We start from the raw sequence: 18894 nt of genomic DNA on the forward strand, positions 1-18894 counted from the left end.
CACATTGCTGCCCAATTTTTCTCTGCTTAAGTCACCTATTGGAAGTGGACATCATATCCTGTTAAAATTAGATTCTTTTTTAGCCCTCTGACTTCACATCTTCCTACCATCTTCTATGTTTTGTATCCATTGAAGTTTATCCTTGTTTCAATGCAGGAATCAGTGGAGCTCCAGTTTGAGTTTGTTTTGACTCATAAAAGAGGTTCTAAAGAGTAACACCAGTCAAATGTGTTGTCTGAGACAGGCGTGGATAGATGTGGGATTGGAGGGAAGAAGTGATTAAAGCAAAGCTTGAATCTCGGTTACTTGCGCTTGGCTGGGCGACATTTCAGGCCATTATTGTTCACCCGCTGTCCCATTCAAGATGGAGACCAGACATATGCATGCAAAAAATAAGTCATGGTCATGTTGTAGTAGGAATAGTCCAGCCCAAAAAGCCAGACCCGGTCCTTTCTGAACTAGTACACAAGCAACCCCAGACCGGTTTTGGGCTATTTAGGCCTCACCAGTGAGGTACAGCTTTTATTCTGTAGCCCATTGAGCATGGTATGCGATTCTCATAATGGAGCGGAACAAGATTGATTTGCATATGGCTGGTTCCTGTCTGAAATGGCGCTGTGGCAAAAAATGTTAGGCTGGGATGGAGCAAGACTAATTACAATGAGGGAAATTAATGCTTACATTCTGTCAATCTCTTTTTTGTTTTTTCATTTAGCTGAAAGGTTCTAAATGGAAGACTCTTAAGGAAAGGAAAAATTAAGGAAATAGGTCTGCACAAGGGATTTACTTCGGAAGAGAGGGAAAGCACAGCCCTTGACTCATTGACAGACTTGATTAGCAAAAGTACCAATATAAATGTGTATGTGATATTGGTGTGCGGCTTTCTTGTAGGCCACTGCTGTCCCATGTCACATAAAAAAGAGCTGTCTTTGGGTTATTTTTTTTATTTTTTATTTTCTAATTATGACCTTACTGTTGTATCTCTTTATTGTAGGGGGGCAGTCAGATCATGGTTACAGCTCCTTGTCTAAAGAAGAGGTCCGACGAGGGTCAGCATCTGTGCAAGATATCCAGGAGGAGACTGAAGACCAGGGAGAGACGGACTCCAGCTCACGTAGGTGTCTCTAAGAGGCCACTTGACAGTACCATTCTGCTGCGTGGAATGATAGGTTACCGAGAGGGCATTAATCCTGCTGAAATCACCCCCACCTTCCATTTATTGGTCTGTTCACCTTTCTTTTTTTTTTTTTTTTTTTACTGAACCTGTATCCTCGCTTGCTAGTGTTGATATTTTACTGCTAGCAGTTCAGATCCTCATCTCAACATGTCCTCAGGTTTCAGCTTCTAACCGTACTTCATGTGTGCAAGTACAACTCGACACAAGCCCAAAGAATTAAAATTGCTTTGGAGTGTTCCACAGTGAAATTATTGTTTTTTCTTTCTGTCTAGAATGTTGTCATTTCTAGCACACTGAAGTCTGATTTGAGCTAAAGAAAACCCACCCAGAAAAGTGTCTTTGCATAAATAGTTTGCATTGGCAATAACATAGCAGTCCCTGTCAATGACAATTTAAGAATTCAGTCAAATGTTAACTCCATAAAAATGACTATTTGAGCACACTTCTGAGACTTGTGGGTGGCAATGCCTCAGCAAAATCATTTGGCTATTTTGTGAATGGAAAGGTTTTTCATAGCAGCATGAGGCTTTGGAAACTAACATTAACAGACCAACTGTCTAGAGTGTTTACATTAAATTAGATGGTTTTAGTGGCCGCTCTGTTATGTTTCACTTTTATATATTTTGTTGGAAGACCTCTTTAGAAGGAAACTCTCCATGGGGCACTCTGTCTTTTGAAGTTTTTGTATTCCAGAATGTGGTATCTCCAGTACATTTGTGCTATTTATGACCTTGTAGCTTCTCTACTTTTAATAAAGTATGCTAAATTCTTGCTGACACCCTAGCAAGAAGCAATCATTCACCACACAATGCATCCAGGAACCTCCACTCATTATGTATGCTGCTCTGGTACATTGGAGTCTTCACTACTAAGTATGAGGCTCTGTGGGAAAGAAAGAAATTGTTTGCTCTACTGGACATATTAGTACTGACAGTAACATGAAATGACAGGCTGGCACCACTTGTATGCAATACAATGATCCTACAGCATCAAGCCAGTGAAGCAGCCAGACATTAATTAATAGCATTTCAGCGCAGAAACAGATCTAAAACTGCAAACCAGTGTTCAGTGTTTCAGCTGCATTATGGGGCTGCTCCAAATTGTTGGCACCTCCCAGAAGTTACAGCCTTTAAAAATAGATGAAGCGTACAAAAAATATAACCAAATGAGTACTGGAGAAATAAGGCCAACATAAAGTGGTTTTGCACAAGCTGGAATAGACTGTGGATGCAACAGGAAGGGATGGTAAATGTTCAGGACACACTGGAAGCAAGGACCTGCCTGGAAGTCTCAATCTCCAGATATTTGGGGGGGGGGGGTAAGCACTGGGGACTACTTCATTCATGGCATTTCAGTAAATACACTAAAGCACTTTTCTTACCTGAAATGTAGTTCATATGTCTCATTATAATATAGAATTACATATGAGCTATATCATTCTTTTGATTTCTTCCCTTCATAAAGCAAACATGACTAACTTTGTGTTACCTCTGTAGCAGCGTAGTAAATTGATCTTTTCTGCATAATCACCCCAAATGTTTTGCACGTTTCTAGATTCTAATTTTGTTATCACTAAGACTTTGTGTACTGTGTGTGTGCTCTAAATTGGTATTGATAAAATTGGTTTCACCTCATTGGTCTATTTAACATTCCTGTAAGGCCTTAGCAGATGGAAATGCACCAGTGGCATTGAAGTTAAATGTCGTGTGTGAGCGGCAATGTGTATTATTACCACCCACGAACATGACAAAAATAAATGGCTGACAGGAGCACCACTGTTCATGTGCTGTGTTGCAGTGCATTAACACATGGAAAGGAAAAGTGGCCTCACCATTAAGGAAAACCGATATTTATAGGTTAATAAGTGACCCCTAAAGTGCACCCTTTAAATCCATAGGGTAAGGTGCTAATATATTAAAACAAAGCACACTATATATTCAAAGTGTGCCCTCCTAGTGACCAACCACCTAAAAGCTACTTCACTGTGTAGATGCAGCTACATGTTAAATGAGAGAGGCCTAGGTGAGATTAAATATTTAACTCTACATCTTAGGTTGGGAACAGAATAGTTATTCAGAGTTATTTCCCACTTAATTTTCTAAAACTGTTTTTATAGTAAAATCAGGGTTTTGATAACTTGATTTTAACATTATAAAAAAGTACTTTAGACTGCTTGGCTTCAAACCATTCCTATCGCTCGCCTTAAGACCTGGAAAACACACCCTTGGCTGAGAGAGTTAACAACTCTTTCTCAGATGAGAGTCCTGCCTCTGAGCTAATAAGACATGGCGATGTTAACTGCTGACAGCTTAGCAGACATTAGTTATCTGCAAGTGAACAGGTGGCAAAAAAGAACATCCTTGGTACTACCAGTTTGTGGCTTTGAGGTGCCAAGGAGGGTACCACTCATTCATTCCCAGAACTCTCCTAGACAGCCAGGTTCTAGTCGCAATAGGAGAGAAAACCAGTTTGACCATGTCCAGAGGGAGGAGAGCTCACCAAAATAGGTGAGTGGCCAAGAAGCTGAAGACAGTCCTGCCTGGTGGCAGAAGAGTTCTGCCATTTTGAAACCGGGGCTCCTGGGTAAAGTTACTGTAAGGCAAAGAGGGAAATCTATGAAAGTTGGGAGGGGGACTGTAAGAAATTAGTTAGGATTGCCAGGCTGCATTTATTCAATCACTGGCTAGTGCACAGGTTAAGTCTGGCACCTCATCGTGCACCAAGTCAGACCATTACTGAACCTGGAAAGCCTTCTCCTGAAAAAGATCCTGCTGGAATAAGGGGTCTCACTCAAGGACTCCTGCTGGAACCCAGTGACTGGAACTGCTCTTTAAGTACCCAGTACCCTTCTGTTTGACTGCTTCAGGAAAACAAAAATCAGAAGGACTTCTCACTCCTAGAGGGCCCAGCTGATTAGAGGACTGGACCCTGTAGGTAATCTGGGTCAAGAGAGACCTAGTGCCTCTATGTCTGCCATGAGAAGCTAGTAGCACTGACCAGATGGAAATTTCTCAGTGGATGGAGATAAGTGAGACGTTGTTATGCTTTTAACCCCTAGAGGAGAGGGAAAAGATACTGAGGAAGGTTGCACCTTAGGCAGTCAAGAAAACCAGGTTTGTCCCATCAGAGCATTATGTCTCATTGAAAGCAGAGTCAGAGGGATCTCATAGTAAAGGAATCCAGCTTCATGGAGCCCCGTCCAGCCGGACCCTGATCATGAGGTATCCAACTTTTAAGGACCCTCGCTGGGCACAACCCTGGACCTTGCCCCACTAAATGATTTTGATTTCCGTTTGAATGACTGAAGGGTAGACTTTGACAGGGATGCCCCATATGGTCCAGCACATTCATTAACTATTGCTTATCAATGGTGATTTACTTTTTCTAGGGATATTTTGCCTAAGTACTTTAAAAAAATCGCATCTCTTCATCCTGTTTTAATGATATTGGTGTCTTTATGATCACCACAGTTTTCACTGTGTTTTTGAATCATTTTGGGATTTTTATTGTGTTATTTTCAGGCCTTTAAAGTTGGTGGTAGCGCTTGAACTTAACATGCACTCTCTGGAGATTACCTGCTGTGTGTGCCATAGCTACTATGTGTTGAGTAGGTTCTCTCAGATCTGTGTTTGACCACCTAACCAGATTGTATTTCTTAAGATGATAGGGATCACCCCTTCTCAAATTAATAACTCAGTTTGTGACAAGCCGTACAGGAGAAATTTTGAGTCTGGCTGATTTAACTATTTCTTACTAGAGATATATCTCAGTCAGACCTTAGGTTTATTAATGTGCTCGATTAGTTAAAATCATTGTAAATCACCACAAGATGAACAATATATGGTAACCTAAGAATCTAAAAGCAAGGAACTATATAAAAGGAAGTGTACCATAAAATGCATGGCTTAAATATCGAAGTATAAAAACACAAACACTTTGGTGAATGTATGTCCTGCCTGCCATAAAATACATGTCATAAACGTCAAAATATAAGAGCGTTATACGCCATAATGGACTAAATAACAAAAAGAGACTCACTTGATGACTTGCAGATCCTACATATGTCCTTATCTTTGCATTTTATGTGTAAAAATCGACCGTTCAATTTGAGCATGCTAATTTTGACCATGCACAGCTAGACAAATTGCTTTTGCAGCTTAATAACTGGTCTGACTGGCTTGCAGGGTATGAATTCCTTAAAAGAGCAAGTGCTATTAGTGCTCTCTGGCCACTACATTCAACATGGATAATACAGCCTTCACGTATTTTGGAAATCTTTGACCAATTGGCCTGAATCCATTTTTAGGTAATCCTCCACCGCATCTCTACAGGTTCTAATGTTTAACTGTCTAAAAATTGGAGCCAGCCTACAGGACCTTGGAGCTAGACATGAAGGGCATATACAGATAAAATGCTGAAGAGTTTCCAGGGCCACTCCACAGCCCCTGCATAGCGGATTTGAGTGCCTGTAAATCTTAGTCAGATTACTGTTCCTGGTATTCCAGGGGGAGAGAGAGGGACATTGAGGCCAAAACAAATCTGTCTTCTGTGATTCTGTCTTTATATGAGCAACAGATGGCACATTTGCTGTCTAGTGCCCCAGAGCCAGCTCTGCAAGAGTTTCCCTTTTATAAAGGGATGAAAAATCAACCGCCTAACAATCAATCAAGAAACCTGCAGTGGGAGTTAACTTTAATGTTTCCAAGTGGCATCAAAATATAATCCATTAGACCACTCTGGTGGCTCAATTAACAGCTGATCCAATTTACATCAAATGGTTGGTTCACCATGCCTAATTCAATGTGTAATCATGATGCACGGCAAAAGAACCTCTTTTCTTATAGAGGAATGAAATGTGAAGCATACAGGGCCTCTTTGTTGTCACTGGTCCCAGTGACATTGGTTATGTTGGTAGACATCAAACTTTACCTCAGTGTGGCACTACAAGTTGAGAGGTAGACTCTGCAGGTATTAGGACACAGATGAACTATCAGGGACCAATTTTAATCAGCATTGTGAGAAGTATTTAATTCTCTGATACTAGTGAGAGGAATAGCGGTAGGAATATGTAAATACGTGAAGGACCGAAATGCTCTGTTTCTTTCTGTGAGACTATCAGTTGAGTACCTCTGGAATGTAAACGCCAATGGTACTGATGGTGCAGATGAAATGACAAAGGCTTTAGTTATTGCATTATCATGTATCTAGTGTTCTTGCAAGAAACAGTTCTTGAGACGGTGCTCAGATCTATTTACAAAAAGAAAGCAGTTTTGAATGTATGTATAGCATTGTGGCATATAGTTGTCTGTCTGTAAGTGTTCCTAATCTATACAGAGGAGAGAGCAAATTGCTGCTGAGAATCTCACACACTTTTTGTGCATTAGAACTCTGGTCATCTGGTCCAGATTTGGCAACTTCACTGCTAACGGCATCTTCTCTAAATATTAACAATAGAAACATTGTCCTGCTCATTGCCCAGTTTCTTTACTTTGCCAAGAATTGGCACACAAAGACAATGGCATCTGTGAGTGTTGATTTTCAAAACTGAAACACCAACAGGGAACAATCCTTTACCTACTGAAGAGATTTGGAATATCTCAGCTTCAATTCTAACTGCATTAGACCTGGAGGCACCTTTTGCTAAAGGGCAAGAGAGAGAGTCCTCGAGCACTGTGGGTTTCTCAGTTTATCTTTTATGCCCCCTTCACACCCTCATTCTCCCCACCATTTTGTTTTACCCCATCTCTGTAAACCTGCAGGTACTCCACTGTATAACCTTTGTTGGGCATCTCCATGTGGAATGGGCGAAAGCTGTACATACATTCATATGTACCCCTCTTATGTGACAGAAAGAAAAAAAGGAGGCAAGAGTTGCCCATCAGTTTGTACGGTATCATTAGCACCTTGAGACTGCTCCTGCCACCACATGGTCTAGCTGTGCACGCTCTTAGGGATGGGTGTCTCAGTTCCTTACAACACATACTTAAGGAGTTGGCTTTTATTTAATGGTTAGAAGCTCCAGGGAGAGATGTGGGTCCAAATATATTGTACCCTATCCATACCCCAAAAAAGTAGCAGTGGGACAACCGTAGGTTCTTTGTCTGGTCCACCAGTGCCAGTTACCCAAACATGAAGAATCCAGGTGAATAAAAATGCATGGTGCATCAAGTAACTATCACAACTACATTCCCTTGACAATCACCATAGCCAATGAGGAGAACCTGACAGACACCCCTCTGTTGCATACGTAGGAGCCAGAGCTTGACCAGTAATCAAAAAAAGGGCACTCCCCCCGATTGGAGGGGACATGGATAGTGACACATGACAAAGCTCAACCAAATCTTGACGTTAGTGCCTCATTCCGGTCCTGGCTGCTTTTAACCCTGTCATCAGCCTAGGAAAAGTGAAGGCTAAGGCATGGGGGAGAGGGGCTCGGGACGACAGTATGCTCATGGAAACTTAGCGGCTTGAAATCAATACTGAATGATTTTGGGGTCACTCATTACCTGTAAAAGTATGAGATACTTAACTTCCAGGAGACGTGGGAATTTGAGCCAACCCCATAAACTGGATTTATTGAGTTTTCCAACCTTAAAAATCACCAGACTAGAACCAATAGAACCCTGGCTGAAACAGGTACTGATTGAAAATCTTCGCCAAGGGCTGGCCTAAAACTTCTAAAAAAGGATCTTTACATAAATCCAATTAGAAAGCAAAAAAGTGAACTTGTCCACAAATTACAATTCATCATCAAGTCAACTACAACAGAATATTGAGACTGTTAGCTACTCATTACAGGCAACCTTAACCCAAACCTTTTCAACACACCCACGGCCGATCAGACAACATTGTAAGATACCTTACCAAGTCAAACCAGAATTCCTGAAAAAGTCCACCTGGGTGAATCTCTCCTTAATCACTGTACACTTCTTGGACTTCGAGTTCTCAGTGGCCGCCTGACAGAAGACTAACCACCTCACTCTACACACAGTACTGATTGCTCCAAATCAATATTATACTATACAGTTGTAAAACAACCGCTATTCTCCCACATTGAATCATTCATATTGAGCAATGGGCAAAAAACGATCACTTTCCACAGTGCATTGAAATCAACCTCAAAACCCTATCTCACAAGGCAGGGCAGTTCTTGGGAGTATCCACATTCACAGTGAACCTGAAAAGGTTACACTGGAAGGAAACCCTGGCAGACTCTATTGGGCCAGAACTCAAAGCTTTTTTTATCAAAACAATAAACAAACTCAAAAATACACTCAACTTGTGGTAGGACCTGGTAACAGCCTTACTTCTGCACCAAAAAGTGGTAACATGAAAAGCTCATCAACTGACACTCAGCCTGACAAGTCTTTGCAGTCTCCCTCCAGCACTGAAGTTCCAAAAAAGGGCTCTAAATGGGGAATTGCGTCTGTTGGCCAGCAGCCAATCAAATCAGGACCTTATTAAAAAGGCACTCTGTTACGGGAACAATACAAAAACAAACTCTGGGAGCTAAAGAACAACCACGCGTGCATCTTTTGGCCAAAATTGCTCTTTATTTAGCCACTGAGGGTTCGCAATCCCCAGGTGCAGCAGTCATTCCACAAGCCCAAAGCGGACCGTCCGCTCTTTGCACTGAGGCTCAAACAGAGCACATCATTAACAAAAGCAGGCGAAACGGAGCTCCCAGCCCCAATCGCCTCCCTCCGACGCTATTTAAAGCAAACCCATCCACTTGCGTAAAAATCCAAAAACTGCTTTATAACCACAAAGCCATGACAGGTAAGATCCTGGACTCATGGTGAGGTACTATCATATACCCTATTTTTATAGAAGGAGACCCTTCACCTCCAGGAAACTATTGCCAAATCTCCTTGTTAGACAACAATGCAAAATATTATGAGGGCCTCCTCCTAGAAGAATTGGAGATATGGGCATCTAAGAATACCATTGTGGCCATAAACCAAACCAAATTTTGAAAAGGAATAGGCACTATCACTAACTTAATGATCATTCCCCTTATAATCGGAAAAATTAAATCCAATTGCACCCTCCTCTACCTTTGCTTCATGGATTTGCTCGAACATTTTCATCCTTTGCAGGAATGAATGCCCTTCGAGGTCATCTGATCTTTGGACCCAGCATAGGGTGTGGTAGAACCAATAACCCAATTACAAACCCAGTCCAATGAAGTTACACACCATGACCAATGTGGCCATGGAAGGAAAACTCCAGTCAGGAATGAAGTTAAGTGATTTATTACAAACTAAGCTGTAAGTCATGTAGACAACTCTCAAGAGAAACGTATAAAGATACAGGATAACCAAGGGCTGCCCAAGGCTACAAAATAAGTTCAGGTGAACGAACATTAACAAATTAAGCATTTAATAAGTAGAGTACAAAACATTAGCAATACTATCTGAAATACAGATATCAAGCATTGCTCAGGTTTAACAATCATCTAGTCAACTTCAATTTAGCAGAGTCATCATTTGGCTGAGCACAAGGGAAACCCTACAACCTTCCTGATCAGGGAAATGCACGTGTGGGGCGAAACACATATCTGCAAAAGACAAAAAGCACAAAAGGGGCAAAAATAATTCGGAAAAAGGTAATCTCGGGCAAAAGGCTACTAATTATAAAATAGGATAAAAGTAGATGAAAAGAGAAAGCATCATCATGATAGAATCTCCATCAAGAGGCTTCTGCAGGGGGTAAAAAGAAAATTTCTAAGTCTCATTAAGGGATTTCAAAGTGGCAAAACAGAGAGGAGGATACCTCTTCAAGGGGCTCAGCGTGCTGGCTTCTTCATGTGCAAGGGTTCTGGAAGTTCTCTGACCAAGGGGAATCTGAGACCTGGCCAAAGGGAATCTGCAGAAAGTCTCTCTGGGATCTGACCAAAGTCCAGCTTGTCATCAGTATATTAAAGTTCTGATTCACAAAGGTCCATGTTACGTTGAAGAGGCATCATGTAATAGAAGTTGATCACACAAGTCTAAACTGCAACAGTTCAATATTTTCCCAAGTCTGTCAGGGTAACATCTTGACCTTCAGCATTACTGTCATTCTGACTCGACTCTTCAGTAGTAGGAGGCACGTGTACAGCTGGCACAGCTTGCTCTTTAGGCCAAATGTCTCTTGGTACAACTCTATTACTTACAGCAACTGATCCTTCATCAGCATCTGAGCTAGCATGAGTCAAATGATTCTCTCGACCATTCTATACCATTCACTAATGTCGACTCGCTCAGAGCCGTGCTGTAGCAGTCACTTGTCCCATCCAGCTTGACTAACCTCATCCCTCTTGCTCACTGTACCTGACCATTCTACAACAGGTGCTCTTTCATCTACAGGACCTTGAACTTTGCGAGTGTGCCTCGCATGTACCTAGTTAGGGAGACCTACACTTCACAGATGTAGTGGTTGCCAAAACCACCTGGTTGGGGTCTTTCCAACGCAGTTGAAAATGTGTGTTCCTTACATGCTTTTTGATCATGACCCAGTCGCCTGGACATAGTTCATGACAAAGCTCGTGCTGCGGTGGTGCTGTAGCTTCTCCAGCCTGATGAAACAAAGAACGAACCACGTCAGCCAATCCTTTGCAATAATTCTGCACCAAGGCATCTGTAATGTTAACACGCACATTTGCAGGCACTGCTGGCAGTCTCTTCATGATAATCTCATGAAGAGACAATCCAGTCTTTCTGTCAGCTGTACCGCGCATACTCATCAAGACAAGAGGCAAAGCATCCGGCCATTTCAATGTGGTGGATGCACATACTTTTGCCAGTCTGGATTTCAAGATTACATTAATCTGCTCTACAAATCCTGAAGCTTCAGGTCAATAACTGCAACGCAATCTTTGCTCAGCTTGTAATGCCACATGCAACATTTTTACGGCCTCCCTGTTGAAATAAGTTCCTCTGTCTAACTTTAGAGATGACAGGAATCCAAATCGGGGTCTTAACTCCCTAAGTAACAGATTTGCTACTGTGAGACTATCATTTCACCTAGTGGGGTAGGCTTCAACCCAATGTGAGAAAATCCATACAGTGACAAAGACATATCTCAGACCATTGCACGCAGGCATCTTAACAAAATCAAGCTGCATTCTGTTGAATGGTCCTTGAAATCTACCATTGTGACTCAGTGTAACAACTGTGTGTTTTCCTATGCTCCTCTGTTGACATGGACACATCTCTGGTATACGGCTTCTGCAGTCACTCTGAATCTTGGGTTAAACCATGTTTGTCTGAACATTCTGATCATTACATCTCTCCCTATTTGTGCCTGTTCATGGTAGTTTCTCGCCATAGGAGATAGCAAGCTACGTGACAACACTGCTGTTGCATCACTTGAAATCCAAACATCATCTTCATTTTTCTTAACTCAACCTGCCCTAACCCAACTTTGCTGCACTTCTTCAGTCACTTCTTCCTACAATCTCTTTACTTCCTCCCATGTATCAACAACAGTTAATAGGGAATGCTGACTTATCTCATCAGTTGTCTCACTGATTCATTCTCCACTAAAGGAGGTACAATTATGGGCACAGTATCTGACGACTTCATCTGCATAAGTATTCCTTAAGGTTACATAATTAGAAGACTTTCTGTAGGCCACAAACATGACAACAGCAATTTTGATAGGCAACTGTAATGCATTCAATAGATTGTAAATCTTACTGCCATTCTTAATAGGGGAGCCAGAGGAGGTCATGAACCCTCTTTGGGACCACAACTGTCCAAAATCATGAACTATCCTGGAACCATACTGACTATCAGTAAAAATTATCACTTTAAGCTGTTCAGAAAAACAGCATGCTCTGGTAAGAGCGGCCAACTCAGCTACTTGGGCAGAAAAGACTCCTAGAAGCCAGAAGGCTTCTGTCACACCTGAGACTGTGCAAACTGCATAAACAGCTCTCAGGGTCCCATCTTTCTCTCTTAAACAGGAGCCATCAACAAACATGACACAGTCATTTTCATCTAAAGGGACATCTTGAATGTCAGGTTTTGGTTTGGTGAACAATTCAGTCACAACAAGACAGTCCTGCTCTACCTCATCTTTGCAGTCACTTGTATTTTCAACCGGGTTTGGCAATAACATAGCAAAGTTTAAAACAGTACATCTCTTAATGTTTGTTAGATGATGAAAGTATAACTTGCTCTTAATGGGTCAAACATGCGCTTCTCAGATAATGTGTTTTTATCCTCATTAACAAAATTTCCTCTGAGTGGGGAGTAAAAACATTCAGGGGATGACCCATAACAATGGCTTTGCACTGTTCAGTGCTGTGCTTAAATCAGCATCTTCCTCCAAACAACCGGGTAGCGCTGATGCCACAGGATCAATTGTAGCAGAAAAATAAGCCACAGGCTTGTTTGCATTTCCATGCAGCTGTGTCAGTATTGGACTGCTGACCTCACCATTTTAGATCACTTCTGGATCAAGAGGAACCTCTACCAAGGGGAAGAGCTGTGAGAAGGACTGCTGCCCCTTTGTGTGTGCTTTGCTGGGTTGGCATGCAGTTGGTGCTTCTGCCTTAAAGAGGACAAAGATTGTACTTTGCTGTGTGTCCTGCTTGTGAAGTTTCTCCAAGGGCTTGGACTGAGCTTGCCTCCTGTTAGGAAGTCTCAGGGATATCAAAGACGTCATCTGCCAGCATCTTGGCTCTCTTGCTGGATCCCCCCAGAATTGCCAAGTGGTGCCACTCCAGGGCCTGGGCCCTTGGAAGGAGAAGCTGGTAAAACCTGAGTGAAAATCCACGCACCAGAGCTGGGCGGCAGAAAAACTGATGCAGCACCTGCACCGCAGCTGTAAAATTGACACAGCACTCACCTTACAGCTGTGAAATCAATGCAGCACCAGCAGAAATCGACACATCTCCAACTCAGCGTGGCTTCATTGTTACCGTGGTCCGGATTTTGCATGCATCGCCTCTGGACGCCAAAATTCGGCAGAACTGCACAGACCCGAGGCTGCCTGGAAACCAAAACTTCACTTCCCAATGAGAGAAAGAATCAACGCATTGCTTACTCGGCAGAAAAAGAATTGATGCACGGCCTGACTTGCGTGTAAGGAATTGACACATTGCTTGCTTTTCTGACGCACCTTTGCAGCATTATGTTTGGCGCATACCTGGTACTTTGTGCTAAAACAACACATGCATGGGGTGAGCAGGTGTTATCTTAGCTGTGACTTCCTTACCCTGAATAGAGTGAGGGTCCCTATTTGACAGGGTGTAAACTGACTGCCAACTAGAGACCCCCATTTCTAACAACCTGCTTTAACCCCTTGGGTCCCTTGGACGTAAGGGTTTTGTCATGGGCAGCATAGCTCAGGTGCCCAGGAGGTAACCGTTACATCCAGCACCCGGCCCTCGGGGGAAGGCGCTAGCGCTCCCCCGAGGGCCTCCCATCCCCCTCCATCGTCAGGGATGGAAGGGGAATCGCTTCCACCCCCTGCCCCTCTCTCACCGTGTCGTCTGATGACATCGGTGTGCGCTGTCCTCATCAGAGGCCAACCCCATCCCGCTAGAAGCCCAGCTTCCTGGGTGGGGGGGGGGGGGCACAGAGAAATGAAAGGAAAGGCCTTTCCTTTCATGTCTCTTTGAGCATTTCTGCAGCCCGAACATGTGCTCGGGCTGCAGAAATGCCCACTAGACACCACGGATTTATGTTTTTGTTTGTTTATTTTGGAAATTGGCTATCAGGGGAGCGATACATTTAGCAAGGCAAGCACCCCAATACCTTTTCTGTCCCCCCCCCCGGGGGCAGATCGGCCTATTTTAATTAGAGGGGGGCAGAACAAACTAGGGATTTTCTTTTTTTTTACAGATGGAGCAGAGACCCCATTTTAATTAGGCCGAACTGACCACAATGGAGGCAGAAACCACTAGGCACCAGAGATTTTCTTTTTTTCTTTTTTTCTTTTTCACAGATGGGGAGCGACCCCTTAGGCAAGGGTTGCTCCACTGAGGGGAAAAATCTGTTTTAGGTCATTTCTGCTTCCCGTAGGGGCAGATCAGCTTTTTTCTATCAGGGGGGGGGGGGGGGGAGGGAGAGAAACCACTTAAGCACCAGGGATTGGTGTGTGTGTTTTGTTTGGGGAGGCAGCCCCTTGGGTAAGGGTTGCTCCCCTTGAGGGAACATTACTGTTAGCCATTTCTGCCCTCTTGGGGGCAGATCGGCCTATTTTTGGAATGCCCATCTGCCCCCAAGGGGGCAGAAAGCCCAACAAGGACCAAGGAATATATATTTGTTTTTTTTTTAAAAGGAGGGTGGCGGTATGGCCATACCCCCACCACAAATAATTGGGGACAAAGTTGTTCTGCCTACCTGTGCGCAGATGGGGCAATTACCCCCGGTCCGCTCCCTGGGGAGGGTAGTGGGGGGGATGCAGAAAGCCTACTAGATGTCAGCTATTAAAAAAATAAAAAAATGGTGGGGTTGTGACTGCCAACCGGAATAGGCATGGTTATGCCCTCACCCCAACTGAAGGGGTTAACAGTCTTTCAGCTCTTCCACTGCACTCTGAATGATCTTATCCTAATGGCAAGCAAGAGGACATTGGATTATTGTGGGTTTTGATTTTACATTTGGGCCATGAGAGCTTGACTAACTCTCAAAATCATCCCACTAGGAATGGTGAGGGCTGCACTTTTTTAATTTTGGGACGCTGCCATGTAGAAAAATCAGAGACCTACACACATCTGAAAATTAAGCATCTGGGTGAGTCCAGAGTGCTGTGCTTCACATGCACCCTGTGCCATTTTCTTACCCACAATGCCCTGCAAACCGCCAACCTTGCTTGAAATCACACATTTTTGTGATGGGAACTTCCGGAATCTGCAGGAATCCACAAATTCCTACCACCAAGCATTGTCACATCTATACCAATACAAAATCTGCCCCACTTGTCAGCATAAACACGTTTTTTTTTTCAAACTGCCCCTTTGGACCCACTTTGGTTCCCCCTCATTTTCTACATGTTTTGGCTCTTCCCGGTCACAGGCACTTGGCCCACCTACACAAGTGAGGTATCATTTTTACCGGGAAACTGAGGGGAACGTTGGGTGGTAGGCAATTTGCGCCAGTGTGGGGATCCCACACAGAAAAGTGTGAAAATATGATTTTTGTTTTAGCTAAATTTGAGGTTTGCTGAGGATTCTGGGTAAGAAAACAATGGGAGATCCATGTAAGTCACACCTCCCTAAACTTCCTCGTGTGTCTAGTTTTCAGAAATGTTTGGGTTTGGTAGGTTTCCCTAGATGGCTGCTGAACCCAGGACCAAAAACGCAGGTGCCACACTCAAAAACAGGTAGTTTTGTATTTGATAATTTTGATGTGTCCACAATGTGTTTTGGGGCATTTCCTGTCACGGGCACTAGGCCTAGCCACACAAGTGAGGCACCATTTTTATCGGGAGACCTGTGGGAACACTGGATAGAAGGAAGTTTGTGGCTCCCCTCAGATTCCAGAACTTTGCAGCACCAAAATTTGAGGAATGTGTTTTTTTGCCAACTTTTGAGGTTTGCTAATGATTCTGAGTAACAGAGCCTGATGAGAGCGCCACAAGTTACCCCATTCTGGGTCCCCCTAGGTGTCTAGTTTTCAGAAATGTCCAGGTTTGCTATGTTTTCCTAAGTGCTAGCTGAGCTAGAGGCCAAAATACACAGCTAGGCACTTTGCAAACAACATGTCAGTTTTCTTTGGGAAAATGTGATGTGTCCACGTTGTGGTTGGAGGCATTTCCTGTCGTGGGCACTAGGCCTACCTACACAAGTGAGGTACCATTGTTATCGGGGGACTTTGGGGATTGCTGAAGGAAATGAAATTTGTGGCTCCGCTCAGATTCCAGAACTTTCGATCACCGAAATGTGAGGAAAGGTTTTTTTTTTTTTTTTTTGCCAAATTGTGAGGTTTGCAAAGGATTCTGGGTAACAGAATCTGGTGAGTGCCCCACAGGTCACCCCATCCTGGATTCCTCTAGGTGTCTAGTTTTCAAAAATGCACCAGCTTGGTAGGTTTCCCCAGGTGCCGGCTGAGCTAGAGGCCAAAATCCACAACTAGGCACTTTCCAAAAAACACTTCAGATTTCAATGTAAAAATGTGATGTGTCCATGTTGTGTTTCCTGTCGCGGGCATTAGGCCTACCTACGCAAGTGAGTTACCGTTTTTATCAGGAGACTTTGTGAATACAGAATAGAAGAACAAGTGTTATTGCCCCTTGTCTTTCTCTACATTTTTTCCTTCCAAATTTAAGAGATTGTGTAAAAAAAAAACGTCTATTTGAGAAATGAGCTGTAATTTAGATGCTCGTATGGAGGCCCCAGAATTCAGAGCTGTGCAAATAACCACTTTTTCCCAACACCTTATCTTGTGCCCATTTTGGAAATACAAAGGTTTTCTTGATACCTATTTTTCACCCTTTATATTTCACCAAATGAATTGCTGTATACCCAGTATACAGGGAGTGCAGAATTATTAGGCAAGTTGTATTTTTGAGGATTAATTTTATTATTGAACAACAACCATGTTCTCAATGAACCCAAAAAACTCATTAATATCAAAACTGAATATTTTTGGAAGTAGTTTTTAGTTTGTTTTTAGTTTTAGCTATGTTAGGGGGATATCTGTGTGTGCAGGTGACTATCACTGTGCATAATTATTAGGCAACTTAACAAAAAAAAATATATTCCCATTTCAATTATTTATCATTACCAGTGAAACCAATATAACATCTCAACATTCACAAATATACATTTCTGACATTCAAAAACAAAACAAAAACAAATCAGTGACCAATATAGCCACCTTTCTTTGCAAGGACACTCAAAAGCCTGCCATCCATGGATTCTGTCAGTGTTTTGATCTGTTCACCATCAACATTGCGTGCAGCAGCAACCACAGCCTCCCAGACACTGTTCAGAGAGGTGTACTGTTTTCCCTCCTTGTAAATCTCACATTTGATGATGGACCACAGGTTCTCAATGGGGTTCAGATCAGGTGAACAAAGAGGCCATGTCATTAGATTTCCTTCTTTTATACCCTTTCTTGCCAGCCACGCTGTGGAGTACTTGGACGCGTGTGATGGAGCATTGTCCTGCATGAAAATCATGTTTTTCTTGAAGGATGCAGACTTCTTCCTGTACCACTGCTTGAAGAAGGTGTCTTCCAGGAACTGGCAGTAGGACTGGGAGTTGAGCTTGACTCCATCCTCAACCCGAAAAGGCCCCACAAGCTCATCTTTGATGATACCAGCCCAAACCAGTACTCCACCTCCACCTTGCTGGCGTCTGAGTCGGACTGGAGCTCTCTGCCCTTTACCAATCCAGCCACGGGCCCATCCATCTGGCCCATCAAGACTCACTCTCATTTCATCAGTCCATAAAACCTTAGAAAAATCAGTCTTGAGATATTTCTTGGCCCAGTCTTGACGTTTCAGCTTGTGTGTCTTGTTCAGTGGTGGTCGTCTTTCAGCCTTTCTTACCTTGGCCATGTCTCTGAGTATTGCACACCTTGTGCTTTTGGGCACTCCAGTGATGTTGCAGCTCTGAAATATGGCCAAACTGGTGGCAAGTGGCATCGTGGCAGCTGCACTCTTGACTTTTCTCAGTTCATGGGCAGTTATTTTGCGCCTTGGTTTTTCCACACGCTTCTTGCGACCCTGTTGACTATTTTGAATGAAACGCTTGATTGTTCGATGATCACGCTTCAGAAGCTTTGCAATTTTAAGAGTGCTGCATCCCTCTGCAAGATATCTCACTATTTTTGACTTTTCTGAGCCTGTCAAGTCCTTCTTTTGACCCATTTTGCCAAAGGAAAGGAAGTTGCCTAATAATTATGCACACCTGATATAGGGTGTTGATGTCATTAGACCACACCCCTTCTCATTACAGAGATGCACATCACCTAATACGCTTACTTGGTAGTAGGCTTTCGAGCCTATACAGCTTGGAGTAAGACAACATGCATAAAGAGGATGATGTGGTCAAAATACACATTTGCCTAATAATTCTGCACTCCCTGTACAACGAAAACCTATTGTAAGGTGCAGCTCCTTTATTGGCTCTGGGTACCTAGGGTTCTTGATGAACCTACAAGCCCTATATATCCCCACAACCAGAAGAGTCCAGAAGACGTAACGGTATATTGCTTTGAAAAATCTGACATAGCTGGAAAAAGTTATAGAAGAAAACGTGGACAGAAATGGCTTTTTTCACCTCAATTTCAATATTTCTTTATTTTAGCTGTTACTTTCTGTGGGAAAACCATGAAGGATCTACACAAATGACCCCTTGCTGAATTCAGAATTTTGTCTAAGTTTCAGAAATGTTAAGCTGTCTAGGATCCAGCATTGGTTTCACACCCATTTCTGCCACTAACTGGAAGGAGGCTGAAAGCACAAAAAATAGTAAAAATGGGGTATGTCCCAGTAAAATGCAAAAATTGTGTTGAAAATGTGGTTTTCGGATTCAAGTCTGCATGTTCCTGAAAGCGGGGAGGATGGGGATTTTAGCACCGCAAACCATTTGTTGATGCCATTTTCGGGGGAAAAAACCACAAGCTTTCTTCTGTGGCCCTTTTTGCCATTTAAAAAAAAATATATATATTTTAGCTGTATTTTGGCTAATTTCTTAGTCTCCTCCAGGGGAACCCACAAACTGTGGGTACCTGTAGAATCCCTAGGACACCGGGGAAAAAAAGGACATAAAT

General features: G+C 42.9%; 1 protein-coding gene across 5 annotated transcripts in view; it reads left to right on the forward strand.

Moving 5' to 3' along the window:
- The window catches only part of DENND4A (DENN domain containing 4A), a 518288-nt gene that overhangs the window by 365704 nt on the left and 133690 nt on the right, over positions 1–18894 (forward strand). For all 5 annotated transcript variants that reach the window (XM_069222901.1, XM_069222904.1, XM_069222905.1 and 2 more), the window contains one exon: positions 995–1114. In XM_069222901.1, coding sequence (XP_069079002.1) covers positions 995–1114 — 120 coding nt within the window. The remainder of the gene's footprint in view (positions 1–994; positions 1115–18894) is intronic.

The sequence above is a fragment of the Pleurodeles waltl genome, chromosome 3_1, assembly GCF_031143425.1.
Source record: "Pleurodeles waltl isolate 20211129_DDA chromosome 3_1, aPleWal1.hap1.20221129, whole genome shotgun sequence".
NCBI classification, from domain to species: Eukaryota; Metazoa; Chordata; class Amphibia; order Caudata; family Salamandridae; genus Pleurodeles; species Pleurodeles waltl.